The 16733-nt window shown below is 43.9% G+C and overlaps 1 protein-coding gene across 3 annotated transcripts in view; it reads right to left on the reverse strand.

Annotated features, from left to right (window-relative positions):
* Positions 1 to 462: 462 nt before the first annotated feature.
* The window catches only part of Wdr61 (WD repeat domain 61), an 18338-nt gene continuing 2067 nt past the window's right edge, over positions 463 to 16733 (reverse strand). For 2 of the 3 annotated variants that reach the window (XM_031343214.1, XM_031343213.1), the window contains exons 2-11: positions 15703 to 15754; positions 14981 to 15008; positions 12815 to 12920; positions 12287 to 12459; positions 7327 to 7475; positions 7050 to 7143; positions 5649 to 5742; positions 3509 to 3601; positions 2481 to 2559; positions 463 to 741 (exon numbers count right to left, since the gene is read on the reverse strand). In XM_031343214.1, the coding sequence (XP_031199074.1) occupies positions 652 to 741; positions 2481 to 2559; positions 3509 to 3601; positions 5649 to 5742; positions 7050 to 7143; positions 7327 to 7475; positions 12287 to 12459; positions 12815 to 12920; positions 14981 to 15008; positions 15703 to 15714 (918 nt within the window). In that variant the 5' untranslated portion in view covers positions 15715 to 15754 and the 3' untranslated portion in view covers positions 463 to 651. The remainder of the gene's footprint in view (positions 742 to 2480; positions 2560 to 3508; positions 3602 to 5648; positions 5743 to 7049; positions 7144 to 7326; positions 7476 to 12286; positions 12460 to 12814; positions 12921 to 14980; positions 15009 to 15702; positions 15755 to 16733) is intronic. The other variant, XM_031343215.1, reaches the window with a different exon arrangement.

Genomic DNA, 16733 nt, shown 5'->3' on the forward strand with positions numbered 1-16733 from the left:
AAAGAAGCAACAAGCACCAGGATGTTAGTGTCTGAAACCTTCCCCATTACCATGCAGACCCAGTCCAGAGGTGACTGCAGAAAAGGCCTCAAGTGCTGGACCTCTAGTCTGAGGCAGAGCAGTGTTCAGTCATGTCCACTAGTCTTGAGCCTACAAGGGCTAAGGCAGGCTGCCAGTAGGTCAGACCTCTCTAAAAAGAACAGGGAGGAAGGGTGTGGCAAAGGGGGAATTTTAAATATACATATGGAAGGATGCCCTGGGAGGTAGAATGACACAAAGTTCCAATGCACTCAACCTGTTTCCTTCAGAAATCCATTCTGAAACAGGCTGATGTCACCTGGGAACAGAGAGCTGCCTTTCTAGCCCAGTGAGTACCTGGATCTCCGCTCTCAGGTAGCCACCATCTTTCACTGTCAGTTGACACTGCTCTCCAAGGAAAAGAATAACACGTTCACAAATGCAGGTGGTCGCATTAAGAATGCTTTATTTACATTAAAATATGAGGAACATTTCCAATAAATCAGGAAAAATTTATACTGAATCTACAAAATTTCTACAATATATGCTGTACTTTAAGTCTGTCAAAAAATCTGAGGAATGTCATGATCAACCCTTCATAGTCAGAGGCACTGGCCCCAAAGATGCTGGTGTTTAAATTGGGCAGTCATAGACATGAATTTCCTGGTCATCTCCAACAGATACAATTTTTGATCCATTTCCGTTATATTTTACTCCCCAAACCTGCAAATTAAAGAAACAAAGCCAAAAAGCATTCCAAGTCCTGTATTTTGGGGTAAGGAATGCTTAAGGAGTGAGCACTCTTCCTTCTCTTGAATCTAGACTAGCCTAAGGTCCACTAGATTGAGCCCAATCTCTAGCTGGGCCACTTCCTCTGGCTATGGAACAGGACTTCCCCTCTCAAAGATTCAGATCCAGGGGTGATGCCATCAAGTGGACTCCTGCCTTGGCCAGCACTATGCTTCCAGGAGGAGCCTGTAGGAAAAACTGTAATGCAAACCACTCACGCCTACCCCCAACAGGGCCAATATTTACCCTTTTCCCAAAGAGCCAAGAGCTCCTGAGCACCACTGATTTCCTTAGGTGTGCACTGAACTGGACTTCATATTTCCTCTCAGAATGAATGTGGCTGAATTAACTGTGTGGTTACTAGGAATTCATCACTGTCAGGCCGTGCCCTCACCTTGAGATTGGAGGCTAACCTTGGTTTCAGGCCATACGAGGGCCTCACTTCCATTCCAAACATCTTTCTCTGAAGCACCATCACCACAACCCAACAAAATAAGCAACACAGCTAGGACTGACTAATGCTTAAAGCCAGTCAGTAGTGGACTACCAAGATTTAGCCCTTCAGCTTCACTGTAGTAATTTAACAAATACAAAGCAGCGTGAATAGTAACTATGCTAGTTAACCATAAGCTACACCCAGAAAGTGTGTAAGATATCTAAAAGCATTCAAATAAAATTTGCTGATTTGTTGTTGCTCTGAGCATTTTAATTTTTATGCTGCCTAGTTCCTCCAGACCAATGGTTCTCAACCTTCCTAGTGCTGTGTATGACCCTTTAATACAGTTCTTCATGTTGTAGACTAACATTTTCGTTGCTACATCATAACTGTTGACTGCGTTACTGTTATGAATCATAATGGAAATATCTGATATGTGATCGCTGTGAAAGGGTTGTTTGACCTCTAGGTTGAGAACCATGGCTCTCCGCCCTTTGCTACCTGGAGTGGCAGGAATCAGCAACATGCAGGAGAGGCTGAGACACTGTCTCAGCAGGGCAAGGGTTCACACCTGCAATCCCAGGCAAAGGCAGGACTACACAAAGTTCAAAACTAGTCTGGGCTATAGTGTAAGACTGTTTTAAAAATCCCCTTCCCTTGGTCAAGAAAGGAAAAAAAGGAAGACTCTCAGGCCCATGAGGCACCAAGTGGATCAGAATCCATTTTCTTCTGTATGAAAAGTTGAAGCTGGGACCTGACTCATGCCAGGCAAGTAACTGCCGGTGTAGATCCTCCAAGTCTGGGATCACAGCATGTACCACTGTCCTCAGTGCACAAGAGGCATTTTAAGATCTCCCAGGAGACTCTTACACACAGTAGGAACCAGGAAGAGTCTATAAAGATGTGGCCATTCCCTCTACCTCACAAAGATGGAAACTTAGCACTGTCATTCCAAGTGACCATCGCTGGATAACTCCAAAAACGTAATGATGGCTATGCTAAGCAATGGAACCACCCAAAGAAGGCCTTCTAGAAGTACCCAGAAAAGGATCCCAGGCATAGGTGTGTAACTTCAAAGGAGGAGGTGTGGCTAAGTCATGTGTTTTGGCACATGTAGGGGACATGCCTCGTGGTCACAAGGCTGACATGTCCCAGGGCTCTGTCACTCTTAACTCTAACACAAAGACTATAAAGGAAACCTAAATGCAAGGGAGTTTAAATGCCTATTATTCCATACCTGATCCTGATGATCAAAGAAGGTGTGAATACAGGTCCTTGTTCCAACATCCCAAACCTTTACACTTTTGTCAGATGAACTGTTTCAAAAGCAAATGTTAGGATGAGAACGCTGAGTTACCCTACACTCCTCTGCAGACTTATACACTTCTACCTTTAGAGGGTCCCTTGTTGCTACACAGAGCTAGGGTACAGGTGTCACTAGATGACTATCTCCTCACTGGGCAGCCAAGATTCTCCTCATCAGCTTGGCCTACCTGCCAAGTACCGTCATCATCAAGAGCCTTAAACCTATCTACCCATTTCTGGATGAGGAGGAGGTCTGTAGAAATGTCAAAAGCTCTTAGAACCATTGAGCAATGCTCATCAGCTCCCATCCACATTTCTCAACCACCTTGGCCTCCAGGGGCCTGAGCATCACTAGCATCTATAAACATACATTAGATGCAGATTTGCAGATTCTAAGTTCCTTTTGGAACATGGGGATATGTCAGAGTTACACTAAGTAGAAACTTAGACTTTTAAGAAAAATTTAAGATTACAATAGTTTACTCAAAAACAACAAAACCCTTTAAAACTTAGAGTAAATGGCTATTTGAAATTTTTTTTGGGGGGGGACAGGATCTCACTACATAATTCTAGCTGGTTCTGAACTCACTATGTAGACTTGTCTGGCCTTGAATTTTCTCTAGAAGTCAACCTGCCTCTACCTCTCCAGGGTTGGGATTAAGGGATTATACCACCATGCCTAGCCTGGGAAGCTTGAACTTTATTAATTTTAAGAAGTTTTTAAGACCAAAATGTGGGATCCCCTGGGAGTAGAGTTCCATATGGCTGTGAGCCACCACATGGGTGCTGGAAACAGAAGAGTCACCAGTTGTCTTTAACTACTGGGTCATATCTCTAGCCCCAGAATTTTAAAAAGTCTACATTGTAGTCTCAATTTTAAAACACATTACCAGAAGACTGCTCTCCCATGCCATCCCCACCCCCCAACAAGCAGTTTAGAAATTTAAGACTCCTACATACCTGGAAACAAAGTGAGTGTCATCAGGACAGAACGCAACATTCAACACCCAGGATGCATGGCCACTCAACGTGCCAGCCAAATTGGCATGTTGTCTGAAAGAAGAAAAGAGTCAAACAGTGGAGATGCTAATTTGGGGAACTCTAATTGCTGAACTGTTTAGTGAGCTATCTCAGCTCACATGGCAGGGTAGAATATCAGAATGACCATATGCCATAAATTCCATTTTTAGTGAGGCAGCATCAAACACCAGAGACAAGTTTTTAGAGCAGCATTAAGTTAAAAATATCGGCCAGGAGGTGGTGGCACATGCCTTTAATCTCAGCACTTGGCAGAGGCAGGCGGATGTCTGAGTTCGAGGCCAGCCTGGTCTACAGAAGTTCTAGGACAGCCAAGGCTACACAGAGAAACCCTATCTGAAAAAACAAAAAAAAACAAAAAAAAAAAAAAAAATCAAGAGCTTGGAGGCTGGAAAAATGGCTCAGCCAACTCCAAGATGAGGGACACAGAGCAGCAGATGAGCAGCCCTGCCAGACTCTCCTGCAGCAGGACCTTTCCCATGGTGACAGGAAAGCAGCAAGATGTACTACCCTGTACAGCATATGTGGCTCAGGGAGATCACCTGTAATGTACTTAAGAACAAAGTAGGCAGCTGGGTGTGGCGGTGCATGCCTCTAATCCCAGCATTTGGAAGGCAGAAGCAGGGAGATCATTGTGAGTTCGAGGCCAGCCTGGTTTACATATTAAGTTCCAGGCCAGGTAGGGAGGGCTATTTAGTTAAGACTCTGTCAAAACCAAAAATAAAACAAAACCCCATCAAAAAACAGAAAATACTTTAAAAAGTCAAAAACCCATGTTAGGCCTAATTCCTACAGCCAGTTTCATGTTTCTTTTATTTTGAAGAATATTTTTATCTTATTTTACTCCATCTATGTAGAGGTGCCTCTGGAGTTCAAAAGAAGACATCAAATCCCTTAGAGCTGGAGTAACAGGCAGGTAGTTGTGAGCCACCACGTGGGTTGTTGAGAACTGAACTCTGAAGAGTGGTAAGTGCTTGCAACTGTTGAACATATTTCCTGGGAAACCAAATACCTATGAGAGGAGAAGTGCCCTGGGCCTGAGGGCAGCAGTTTTGCCCCTAGAAAAAGCCTCAGTTAGGGAAAGCAGAGGCAGCCCTTGCGGGACAGGAGGTGATAGACTGTTCAAAGGTCATCTTCAGCAAAATGGAGGTACTGAGTGAGTTGCCTCAAAGGCTCTTGGGAGGTCAATAAAAGAGCAGCAATGACAGCCAACAAAGACCTGCCCCAAACTGCCACATGTAAGCTGGCCCTCTCACTAACAAGCACATGCTACTTTTAGAGTCTCTTCTCTAGGTCTCAGCACTAATGTCAAAAGCAGCATGCCCCTCTGATCAGAGTTACAACTCTCAAACAGCTCACGGAGGCCCCTAAGGGGACAGGGCACATCCAATCAAGGACAAAGAACATGTTGGAGTGAAAAATGTGTACAACAGAGTAGAAAAGAGTTGGGGAATAAAGAAGCAGAGGCTCACTTAGCGGGGAGACTCATGACACCCAGGACAATGCATGGCATTTACTGCAATAGCAGTGGGATGAGGATGGAGGAGGGACTCAACAGGAGAACAGTGCAGGCAGGCCCTCAGTGGTGGAGATGGGGACATGAGTAACCCTCTCACTGCTACACCATCATGTAGGACATATTTCGAAAGGCTCCCCACCTAGACCTATGAGACAGCTTACCAACTGAGGGTTCCCTGGATCACAGCAGGGCCCTGATGCTCTAGGTTTTCACTGTCCCTCCAGGCCAGCTGAGCCCAGAGCTCCATTTCCTCAGTGTATACTACACACAGCACATATCTACTCAAAAGAACTGTATACCAGTGAGCCAAAACACCTAGCTGCCTGAGAAAGAATAGCAGTATCTAACCCTCCTAGGACTACACAGATGCACATTTACTCCAGAGACCTCAGGGACATGCTGTAAGCTCCAGCAGGAGGGGCTGGCAGAGGAGGAATGACTGGGAAGCCCAAAGCCTCAGAGCTGACTCACAGCCATGAGCAGACAGCAAATTCCTACAATGGCTCCTCACAGCAAGGGAACAAAACTGGTGCTGCGACTCACACATCATAGATCTTGATGTAGCCATCATCTGAAGCCGTGACGAGGAGCTGGGAGTCAGGGGAAAAGGTCAAGGAACGAATGGGCATCGCATGGCCTGAAAATCAGAAAAGCCGTTAACCTGACAGCTGCTACATGAGCTTCCTGCTATCTGTGCCCTTCTAGTGACCAACAACCACTGAGCTGGGGTGGCCCTGACTACACCCTTCCTCCCGTTCCCACGGGACTGCAGCCTCTTTCATAGAGCCATCTCTTCTTAGTTCCCTTCTCTAATTATCCATTGCTAAAATAAAAACCACCACAGCTCAGCATGCACTGCTCTCTCAGAGAACCCAAGTTCAGTTCCTAGTACCCACAGCTAGCAACTCACAATCACCTGCAATTCTGGCTTCAAGGGATTAAAAAATCTGGCCTCTATAGGCAGACGCACATGCACGTACGCGCGCGTACACACACACACACACACACACACACACACACACACACACACACACACAGTCTATTTTCCTCTCCGTCTCTCTCTCTCACACACACATATCCCAGCACTTGGGAGGCAGAGGCAGGCGGATGTCTGAGTTCGAGGCCAGCCTGGTCTACAGAGTGAATTCCAGGACAGCCAGGGCTATACAGGGAAACCCTGTCTCAAAAAACCAAAAATAAAAAACAAAGAAACAAAAACAAACAAAAAAAACCCTTAAAATACAAAAAAAAAAAAAAAATCTACAATTCTGGCTCCAAGGGATTAAAATATTCTGGCCTCTGTAGGCAGGTGTGCCTGCGCGCGCGCGCGCGCACACACACATACACACCATTAAAAACTTAAAATATAAAAACAAGTATAAATATAGCCAAACATAGAAATACAGGCTGCTTCTGATTTGTATTGTTGGACAAATAATATGACATTTTTCTACCAATCTCTTGTTCTTGGGTGAATGGTAAATTGAGAAGATAATTTCTGTGTACTTGGTTAGAATTCAAGATCATATATCAGAGCAGTGAGCTCTCTCGTTCTGTCCTCCCAAGGTCTCCAGTGTGAAGAGTGAGCACAAATACTCTTATCTGATATCAAATGAGCACAAAAAAGGAGAAGCCTTCTAATCACAAAGCTCATGAAGAAAAAGAAGAGGGAAGAAGGGAGGTCTCAAGGGAGGGGGAGAGAGACAGAGAGATCAGACACATATGTCAAAAGCAATCTATTTTACTAAAAAAGTATCTGACATCATAAGAACTATTTGTCCAGATCAGACACACAGTTACAAAGTCCAACACATAGTGACACGTCAATTTTCCAACAGAGGTTAAAACAATTTAGACTTTAACACTTTAACAAAGAAGCACTCTCGCTTTGTGACCTGATAATCCATCCAGTGAGCACAAAATAGGAGGAGGAGTTGCTGATACCTTCCAGCGTATGCAGAAGCTTTCCAGTTGCAATGTCAAAAATATTGATGATCCCGTCTATGGCTCCGCTGGCCAGGTATTTCCCATCAGGACTCTGTTGAGGAGAGATGGGTGCTTTGAGATGATAGGTTAATCGGTCTCTTCTGATGCAAGCCATCCTGCGGGCTTCAGGTCTAACTGGCTGCCAGCAAACACAGCAACAGAGATCTGCCTCATGAGCACAGCAGATCTATGCAGAGGGCTACAGCTACAAGACTCAACAGGGAGATCTCCTTACATATGCAATACTAAGGATGAATTTTCCTCTAGTGTCCAAAGAATATTCTTTTTTTCCACTTTCCACACCAAAAATGTTCACTTTCCCCATGTGTGTTCCTGTGGCCAGATACTGGGAGTCAGGAGAGAATGCCAAAGTCCAGGCATCCACTAGAAAGGAAACAAAAGGAAGTACAGTGAGGACAGGTTTGACTTTAATTACAAATAGATAGTCTTTCAAACTGGAGAGACAGTGTCCTGATTCAGGACCAAATGCACACTCTTTAAACTTAGAGAAAACATTTCCTGATTTGGGAAACTTCTTTACCAAGCTTAAACTTTGTCGATGAGATTCTTAAATCAAAGTAAGTAAATAAATAAATAAATAAATAAATAAATAAGGGCTGAACCCTGTCCAGAGCTAAGGACATGAGAAATCAGAACCTTTATACTCTGGTGGCAATGTAAAATGGGACAGCCACTCTGAAAACCAGTTTGACAGTTTCTCAGGTGAAAGCAAACACCGTGCTCAGCAGTCTACTCCAGGGAGCTATGCAGGAGACATGAGAGCAAGCACACAGACTGATGCTCTCATCTCCATAGCAGCTTGGTTCATAAGCAGCTCAAACTGCAAACAGTCTAAGACTTCAACTGGCAAATGAAGGAGCTATGGTGCATCCTGACAAAATAATACTGCTGTCAACAAAAAGGATGAAACAAAAATGACCACAAAATGGATGAAAACTCAAAAACACTTGAAAAACAACGGTGATGAGAAAGACACTAAACATCCAGTTAGATGAAAATATTCATTAATTTAAAAAGCAGAGGGGTCGTGGCAGCCTTTGTCAGAGGCTGACAGCAGGACAGGAACGACGTGCAAATGGACGTGAGGAAATTCCTCATGGAATCCTTTATGGAAGCGTGGAGCTTCCATAAATGCTCTACAGTGACAGCTGCCCAATTGTAGAAATGTATTCAATAAACCATACACTTAAAATGGCCAATTTCAGAGTAATTACACAGGTGAAATTTTACCTCATATAAGCTATAAATGAAAATTACCAAAGTCTTAAAAGATTAGCATATGCTACAGACTCACAGGCACTGAAGAATCACTAAGAGGTTAGTTGTGAAGTGACACTATGCACCTCAGTTGACTCAGTCAAATGCACGTGGACTAAAACACCAGTGTCCACTGCTGCACTATGCAGGCCTTGCACGCATGCACATGGTCTCCATCTGGGCTGCCGATGATGCTTCCACACTTTTTTCAGCTAACCGCCCAGTGGCTTTAGGAGCCACGTCAGCAGCCTACTTCCGCAGTGTGTCTGCTCCCTTTCCTAAACCTAGTCTTGAAGAGGAGCTGCCCCACACCAGCACAAAGAAGAAAGGGACACCTTCCTAAGTCGCCTTCCTCACTCCTGGGGCGGGTTCAGTGATGCTGACTATGGCTCTTCTGCAGTCTTCTTACCTTATAAGATGATGAAGGTGAGGCAGGCCTATGAATTTGACACATGGGAGACAAAGGCCCAAGCATGGATGAGCCACCACCCATCTCTAGTACTTTACAATAAAACTCTTGAACATTTTCATACACACCCCACCCCAGTATTGTCATTAAACCTCATCACTTTACTTACTAAATGTTTATATCTAAAACAAAATTTACTTTAAAAGTTCTCAACCATCAAGACCTGAAAATGTTTTTACAATCAATCTTCAACTGCCTTTAACATTGTTTTTTGTGGTATGTGCACACACTTGTGTAAGTATGTATATGGACACCATAGCAGCATGTGATCACACTACAGATTGTGTGCTGACAGGACAAGGTCAGACATCAGTCCTCAATTTGCACCTGGAGACAGGGTCCCCTGCTCCCTACTGTGCATGTCAGCAGGGGAGCCACTGGTCTCCACCTCTCTCCTGCTTCCCATGGGTTCTGGAGATCTCAAGTCAAGTTCTACTGATTGGATGCCAGTGCTTGCTTTTATTCACTAAGCAACCAATTCTGTAGGCTTCCATGGCTTTCTAATGTCTATAGAGTTAAATGACTGAGGGCAGTTTTCTTTCTGTTTTCCCTATGTAGGAACAACCTCCAAGGCACGGATGGCCTGAGATCCTTTGTCGTCATCAGCTCCAATCAATCTTAGTTGTCAACTTGACTGCATCTAAAGTCAAGTAAAACAAAAGTGGCTGAGCACTTCTGTGAAAATTTTTCTTAATCAGATTATATGAAGCAAAAGACCCACTCTAATGGGGTGGCCCCTTCCAGTGGCAGCTCAGATGAAAGGGCAAAGGAGGAGGAAGCTCTGCTTTCTGCCTACGCCCCCTCACTCTGGGTAGTATCTACCTTGCTTTGGCAGCATTCCCTCACAGAGTTAGAACCTACATTTCAGGATGCACTGCGGACTGAGACCAGATGCTCTTTAGGAATCCCCTAGGCCTTCAGGGCCAGCCTGGGACTGGTGAGCCTCTGGACTGAGCAACTACTGGATTCTCAGGCTCTCCCAGGTGAGACAGGTATGACTGGGCCACCCGGACCAGCCACGTAAGCCAAACTAGTGTAAATATCCCCCTTTAATATATATGTAATTTTATGTATTGTATATTCTATCAGTTCTGTTCCTTAAAGAAGCCCAATACACCAGCTTCTGCCACCTCCTATCTATGTCAGGTCCAAAAAGGAGTATGTTTTTTAAAATCCTATTAGATATTTATAGGGAAAAAGGCCAACAGAAAACATTTTATTTCTCAAAGCTTAATAAAATGATTCTTCCAAATTATTCTGACACATCCCTATTAACCAGTTTGTAAGACACTTTACTACCAGATGCCTTCAGTCACAAAACAGAAACAATGCTTATCTCTCAGTGAAACCTGCACTCTAAGATTTAACCTTAATACTTGAAGAGTAAAATGTTTATTCCAAACCCTAAATTCCTCCTCCTTATGGATGGTTGCTTTTTTCTTCCTGTGGGCATTTTAGATGTGATATGCAGGGACCTCTACACTGTCACCATTGGTCTTCCTGTGTCAGCAGGTGGCCTGTGCTCACCACACAGCCTGGTGGAGTGTCAGTATTGGACTTATTCCTCCACTTTGCTTTTTCTATTTTCAGTTTCTTCTTCAAGATCAGGATTTTCTCTCTCCACTTTCTGTTCCTTTTGGGGTGGTACATTTTCAAGGAAAGTCTGCTGTCCCTAGCTTCATTAAACCTAGACTCATCTAAGGTGCTCAGCTAGTTAGCTGTTGGCAACAAGGCCTGCTTCTGTTATTTGACCAAGACTTGATCTAGTTTTGAATAGATTCCTACCTCTATCCTCCCAAAGCACAACCAACCCCTTTATTCTTTACAATATCTATGTAGTAACAGTCACCTGGAACTCCAAGTGCCTGGAACTCTGGCACTTGGGAGGCGAAGCAGAAGCAGCAGCTGTGAGTTTGAAGCTAGCATGAGCTACATTGTAAGACCATGTCTCAAAAAACTAAAACACCAAAAACCAACTTCTAAACATATCAAAAGCAACCCAGTCACCTTTACAACCCATCAAAAGGGAAAGCAAGCTGGACAGGAAGAACCCTTTTACTCAGGACCAATGCAGCACGCACTTCTTCATGCATGATGTAGATAAAGCCACAATTACACAGTAACCAGTGTCACTATGCAGGTACCCTACATGAAAAAGCAGCAGCAGGACCAGAGAGACTGCTCACCAGGCAAACACACACACACACACAAAATAATATGTAATAAAAAAATTCTTTAAAAGCAGCAACAGATCCACTTCTCTTTTTCTAGATGCTCCTTATGTTCGGGTGCTAACAGGCTTTGCTGAATGGCTGGAGATCCCTGTTCTCCAGGAATAATGCAAACAGAAAAGGGCTTAGACACAGACAATTATCTGGGAAGTCACAAAGTATCCGAGAGGCTTTTTCCAGATACACATTTCAGCCCCACACTCTTAACCCATAATTCAGAGGATTCAAACAGGAACTGGGAATGAATATTCTCAACAAAAACTCTAATAGTAAGTCAAGAATTGTTTCTAAGGAGAAAGGCACTCAGTCATAGACTACTCAGCCTCCTTACAAGCCCTGGAGCCAGCCTGTCCACGAACATAATGTCCTCCCCCCACCCCATCCCCCCATAATTGTGTGTGTGTGTGTGTGTGTGTGTGTGTGTGTGTGTGTAGCTGACAGTAGCTGTGAGCATAACTGGAGGGAGGCAAGTCTACTGAGGAATCAGCTCCATCAAGCACCCGAGCAGCTCTCTGTAATCACCACAAAGGAGTGTGCAGAGTGATGTCAAGCTGTCTGCATCTCTGGAGATCACTGCCCACTGAAGCAAACAGGCTTTGCTAATGAGAACCACGTAGGCATTTTAAGTAAACAGGAGGCTAAAAGGAATCCTGGAATGTCATACTGTTTGTTCTACACCAATGTAGTCTAGTAAAATTGTCCCTTACCATCTCAGATAATGTCCAATGAGGCTGAGGAGCAAGAACACTGCTCCACAGTATTTTTTTAAAAAAAGATCCATGAACTTGTTTCTTTTTCTTTATGTGCCATACACTAGAACCCAGGCACTCTGACCACAATTAATAGAGATAACCACTATTCAGACTGGAGGCTTTTGTAATGTATCTCCTCAGAATGTGTCAGGTAAAGACCCACTGGCATGACCAGCACAGCTCCACAATACCAAACTCTCAAGTCTCAAATCCAAAAAAACCGGTTTGGTTTGGCTTTCCCATAAGTTCAGCACTACAATCCATTCGGCAGCCAAACCTGGTCTGAAATTAGGTAACGTTGTCTTTAGTATATGCTTATCACTCAGTCTAACTCCTTTGTGTGACCAAAGTGTCATCTCTGTTGAATTAGAGTGCCTGCAGTTCTGAACTAGAAACACTCTATCCTTAAAGGTCTCAAAGAGGACTGTGGATTCCTAGCATCTCCCCTAAACATAGAGTTCTTACCTGGTCCTGCATCTATAGACTTCATCTGTTTGCCATTTTCCAAATCCCAGAGGCGAATATGAGCGTCTAGAGAGCTGGATGCAGCAATGGGAAGGGTGTGGCTGATGTCCACAGACACCACCCCGAGCTGATGTCCCTCCAGGCTCCACTGGAGCTCCAGCCTCTCATCACGCCTACAATAGGGACAAAAAATGGTTCTTTACACACAAGATACTGTACAGGCATCAGAACTTCTACATCCTTGGACATTACCAACAAATGGTCAGTGAAATTCAGAAACCTGAGAACTGAACACAGAATGTAGCCAGGGTTAACTCTGGGGCTCTCTACCACATAGAGCTTTTAATTCCACATATCAGGAAACCAAATAAGAGAAAAACAAAAACAAAAAAGCTGTTGTTTTAAAGCTACTATGCTGTATTGCTTTCTTGACCAGAAAAGTCAATGTTTTACTTGTAGCAACTGGGAGGCCAGAAGCAAAACCCTGGCCCCAAATTTCCATGGTTTTCAAAGGGGAGAGGTGCTCACCATTTCCAGACCTTCACCAGGTCATCCAGGGATCCTGTGACCACTGTTTCAACATTTTCCTTTTTGTTTGTCTCCCAGGCAACAGACCATATGGCATCATCATGGGCTAGAATGGAAAGTGCTTCATTTAAAGTTTCTATGCACACAATTCCCAAATTCAATGTGATAAGCATGGCTGAAATACAAGCTGACAACTCTCAAGTAATGTCCACATCTATGCATCACTTCACTGTACCGCCAGACACTGTACCACTGGACTTGTGGGAATACATAGGAAAACTAGAAGTTCTTGTTTAGTTTTAGCCACCTGCCCTAAAACACAAGTTTCCAAGGGAAGCAGAATCAGAGTAAAGCCTTCAGACTCCAAACACAGTGACTAACCCAACAACCTGCCATCCATCAAGACAACCAGCTGACCAAAGGAACTGACTGAGTGGGGAATCGCCCCTTCCCAAGGACCTCAACTCAACTGGGGCTAATACCTCAGAGGCTTTTGGAAACCAGCAGACAGTTCTATAAACAGTCCTGGTCTAAAAAAGTATGAGGTATATTTTACTAGAAATGTCTTTATTATGCTTAAGGCTGCTTATTACATTAATCCTTCCCTGTTGTCTTAATCACAGCTGTCTTATGAAGTAAGTCCTATCAAGATCATACCTGTGGGTGGTGGCCTGCCTGTGTCTGTCACTGCAGCACTTAGGAAACAGAGGCGAGAGTATCAAGAGTCCAAGGCAGCAAGGACCAGGCAAGCCCAAGTTACAAAGGAAATCCTTTTTCAAAACACCAAGAGTTGAGGTGGAGTACTCACCTAGAATGGACAAGGCCATGGCCTTCATCACCATGTTGAACTTCCCTCCTCCCCCAAAAAAGACCATTCTCATTATACAAGTAAGGCTCGGAGAAGCACTGTTGTTCTCCCAAAGGCACAGAGCTAAGAAGGACAGAGGTAGGAGTCTAAGTCTGAGAGCTACACATTCTTTGAGCTATGTCTGCATCCATTAAACAGGTAAGTATGTACAGAAGCTTCATCCACGCCTGGTTTTAACTCTCCAAAGCTGCCTTTCTAAAACTCCAGTCTACGCATGTGTCACAGCTTCCTTACACAGCACCAGACCCAAGCCTGCTAAGCTTGTACCTGATGGTATTAGCTTCATGCAGAGCTGCTGCCTGGCACACTGAACAGCGAGCGGACTAGTTAATTAGGGAGAATACTTTGGGCTTAAACTTCAGACTTCTTAAGTGTCTCTTATTTGGAGTGGAAGAGCTTTTACTAGGTACCTTACAAACTCCCAAGCCTGTAGTAGCCCATCGGCATCACAGAGAAGAAACTGGGCAGGTTTACCTCGTCCATGCACAGATGCTGCTCCTTCAAAGAAGGTCTGTCTCCTCAGGGAGCTGGTCCTGACTGTGGTCTCATATCTAGCCTGCTGCTAGACCCATCACTGCCACAGTCACAGCCTTGTACCCAAGTGCCTCAACAGAATTCTCTGTTTCACCCTCTGCTTTTATAGAGACAAATGTCCTCTAAAAGAGTTGCCATACTTGTAAACAGAAGCTGCTTTGTAAAGACTCCACAGTGAGTTCTAAGTTAGGACCAGGTTTAAACCCATCTCCATAGCATACAGACATCAACAGCGTTCTGAGGCTCAAAATACGGCTTCCTACAGTGGCATCAGGAAAGCTCGGCATTACATCTTCCTCAGGTGGAAGAGTTTTCTTTATCCCAGAGTTCTCCATTATGCCATCTGACTCCTACTTTTCTTTGTTTGCATGTTTGTATGTATGTATGTATGTATGTATGTATGTATGTATGTATGTATTTTGTAGTACTGGAATTGGCCCTGTGCATGTGAGGCAAGTGCTTTACCATCAAGCCATATCTCCAGTCTTCTTTTCAGTTTTTAAATTGAGACAAGGTCTCAATTGGCCTTGAACTCACGATCCTCTCTTACTTCCTAGCAGCTGGTATTATTACAGGCTTGTTCCACCAGACCCAAATAACTATTTACTTTTTCACTGAGTGTATTTGTTTTTGGCTGCCATGGCCAATTCAAAGTTAACCTACCTAGGATCTGTGTGTCAGGTTGGTGTGATAAAATCTTAAAGAAACTAGGAGGACACATTTTTTTTCACAAAAGAATTTGCTTGAAGGGATGGGCTGCTTACCTTGCTCTTGCTTGAAGAGAATACTGTACTACAAAAGAACAGAAGTCACAGTCAGTGACAGATCTCAGTTATCTTGCACCCCCTCCCTCCAGCACGCCAAGTGAGACACTCACTACAGCAGCAGCCACTCACTCCCTATGCCCCCTCCCTGACCGTCCTACACATCCTTGGTTCCTACTCATGACACCCTTATATAGCTACACCAGAGAAATCAGTTCTTCATTCTGTTTTTGAGGTAGGAGGGAGGCTTTCTAAGTAGCTAGGGTTGGCTTCAAACTCTGTAGCCAAGGCTTACACTAAACTTCCAGCTTCACTCCCCTAAGTGCTGGCCCCACAGGTCTGCAGCATCACACCTGACTACAATGTGCCCCACCCCCCAACAAGTCCTGTTTAAAGCCTAATTTTTGCAGTTGTATGAGATGGCACAGCCCATACACATACCTTTGTAATCCTAAAGGTGCTTATTAACTGTTCTACCTCCTATTGACTTTACTTTTATCTACAAACTCTTTAAAACCTCTTCAGTCCCCCTCTAAACTGTGTCAACAACATGAAGTAATGCCACCTAACCCTGCGATGAGGAGGTACTCAAAGTCACGTAGGTGTCTAGGAACAGTGCAAGAATTAAACAATCAGTTTCCCTAACCTCATGCCCATGCAATCTATTAAGCCTGAATTTGCCAGTAACTAACTGAAGCTTTTCTTCTCACTGCAGACCTTACCTGGTTGGTCATTTCCTTAACCAAAGGATGGCGAGCTAAAGGCCAGACAGTTCTGTAAAAACAACACCAGGGTTTCCATCAGTAAGATGATGTGATCAGCACAGGGAGGCTGCAGAGGTTCCTCTTCACCATGGGGACTCTTTGTTATGAGGTTCTGATACCTCTCTATGGATCAGAACCCTGTGGGTCCCATCACAAGCCCCACCATGTGGTGTGTGGTGATCCTTCTCCCAGGGGGTCAAGTATTAGGCACTGCCTCCATCCTTGGATTATTTCCCCAAATCTGAAGAAGGTGACCAGTATGTATTCCTTTCTCTTTCTAAGAGACAGAATTATAGGCCTTCTTCATTTTAAATTTTCTTCATCTTAGAAAGCAAACAAGGGAGTCCAAGACAGCAACCTTCTTACATGCATGAACACACACAGTGGTCTCAACCAAAAATGCCTTTCAAGACCAACAGATATGTAAATAAGGTTGCAAGGCAGCAAACTGGTTAAGGTAGGTTTTCAAAGACTAAGCTAAGCACAGGCTCAACTTATTTTATGAACAGATTTAATTTCATTTAAGTTCTTAATTTTATTAAACTTAGATTTATTAAACATATATACATACATATATGCCCATACATTGTGTTTACTGGTGTGTAAGCATTCATAAATTCACCTGCACGAACTGTCAAGGGCCAATTCGTGGAAATCAGTTCTTTCCCAGGTGTCAAGCTTGACAGTAAGTGCCTTTTCGTGCCCAAGGTTTTGATATTTTTTGCACACCACTTAGCTAACAGACTTGTAAAACTTATAAACCTCTCTGGTTGTTTTCAAATACATAAAATACAAAAATGGCATTAGAAAGAAAACCTAGTATGTTCTCACTCTGTGTGGTAATTAAGTTCTATAAAGTCACCACTAATGGTAACAAAACATTCAATGGGCAATAGCAAACCACTCCTCTGGAGACCCAGAGGTGGGCCACTGAAAGCCTCTGGGTCACATTTTTGTCAACTGCTCAATATGTAAGTACATTTTATGGT

Source organism: Mastomys coucha, unplaced genomic scaffold (genome assembly GCF_008632895.1).
Source record: "Mastomys coucha isolate ucsf_1 unplaced genomic scaffold, UCSF_Mcou_1 pScaffold23, whole genome shotgun sequence".
Classification (NCBI taxonomy): Eukaryota; Metazoa; Chordata; class Mammalia; order Rodentia; family Muridae; genus Mastomys; species Mastomys coucha.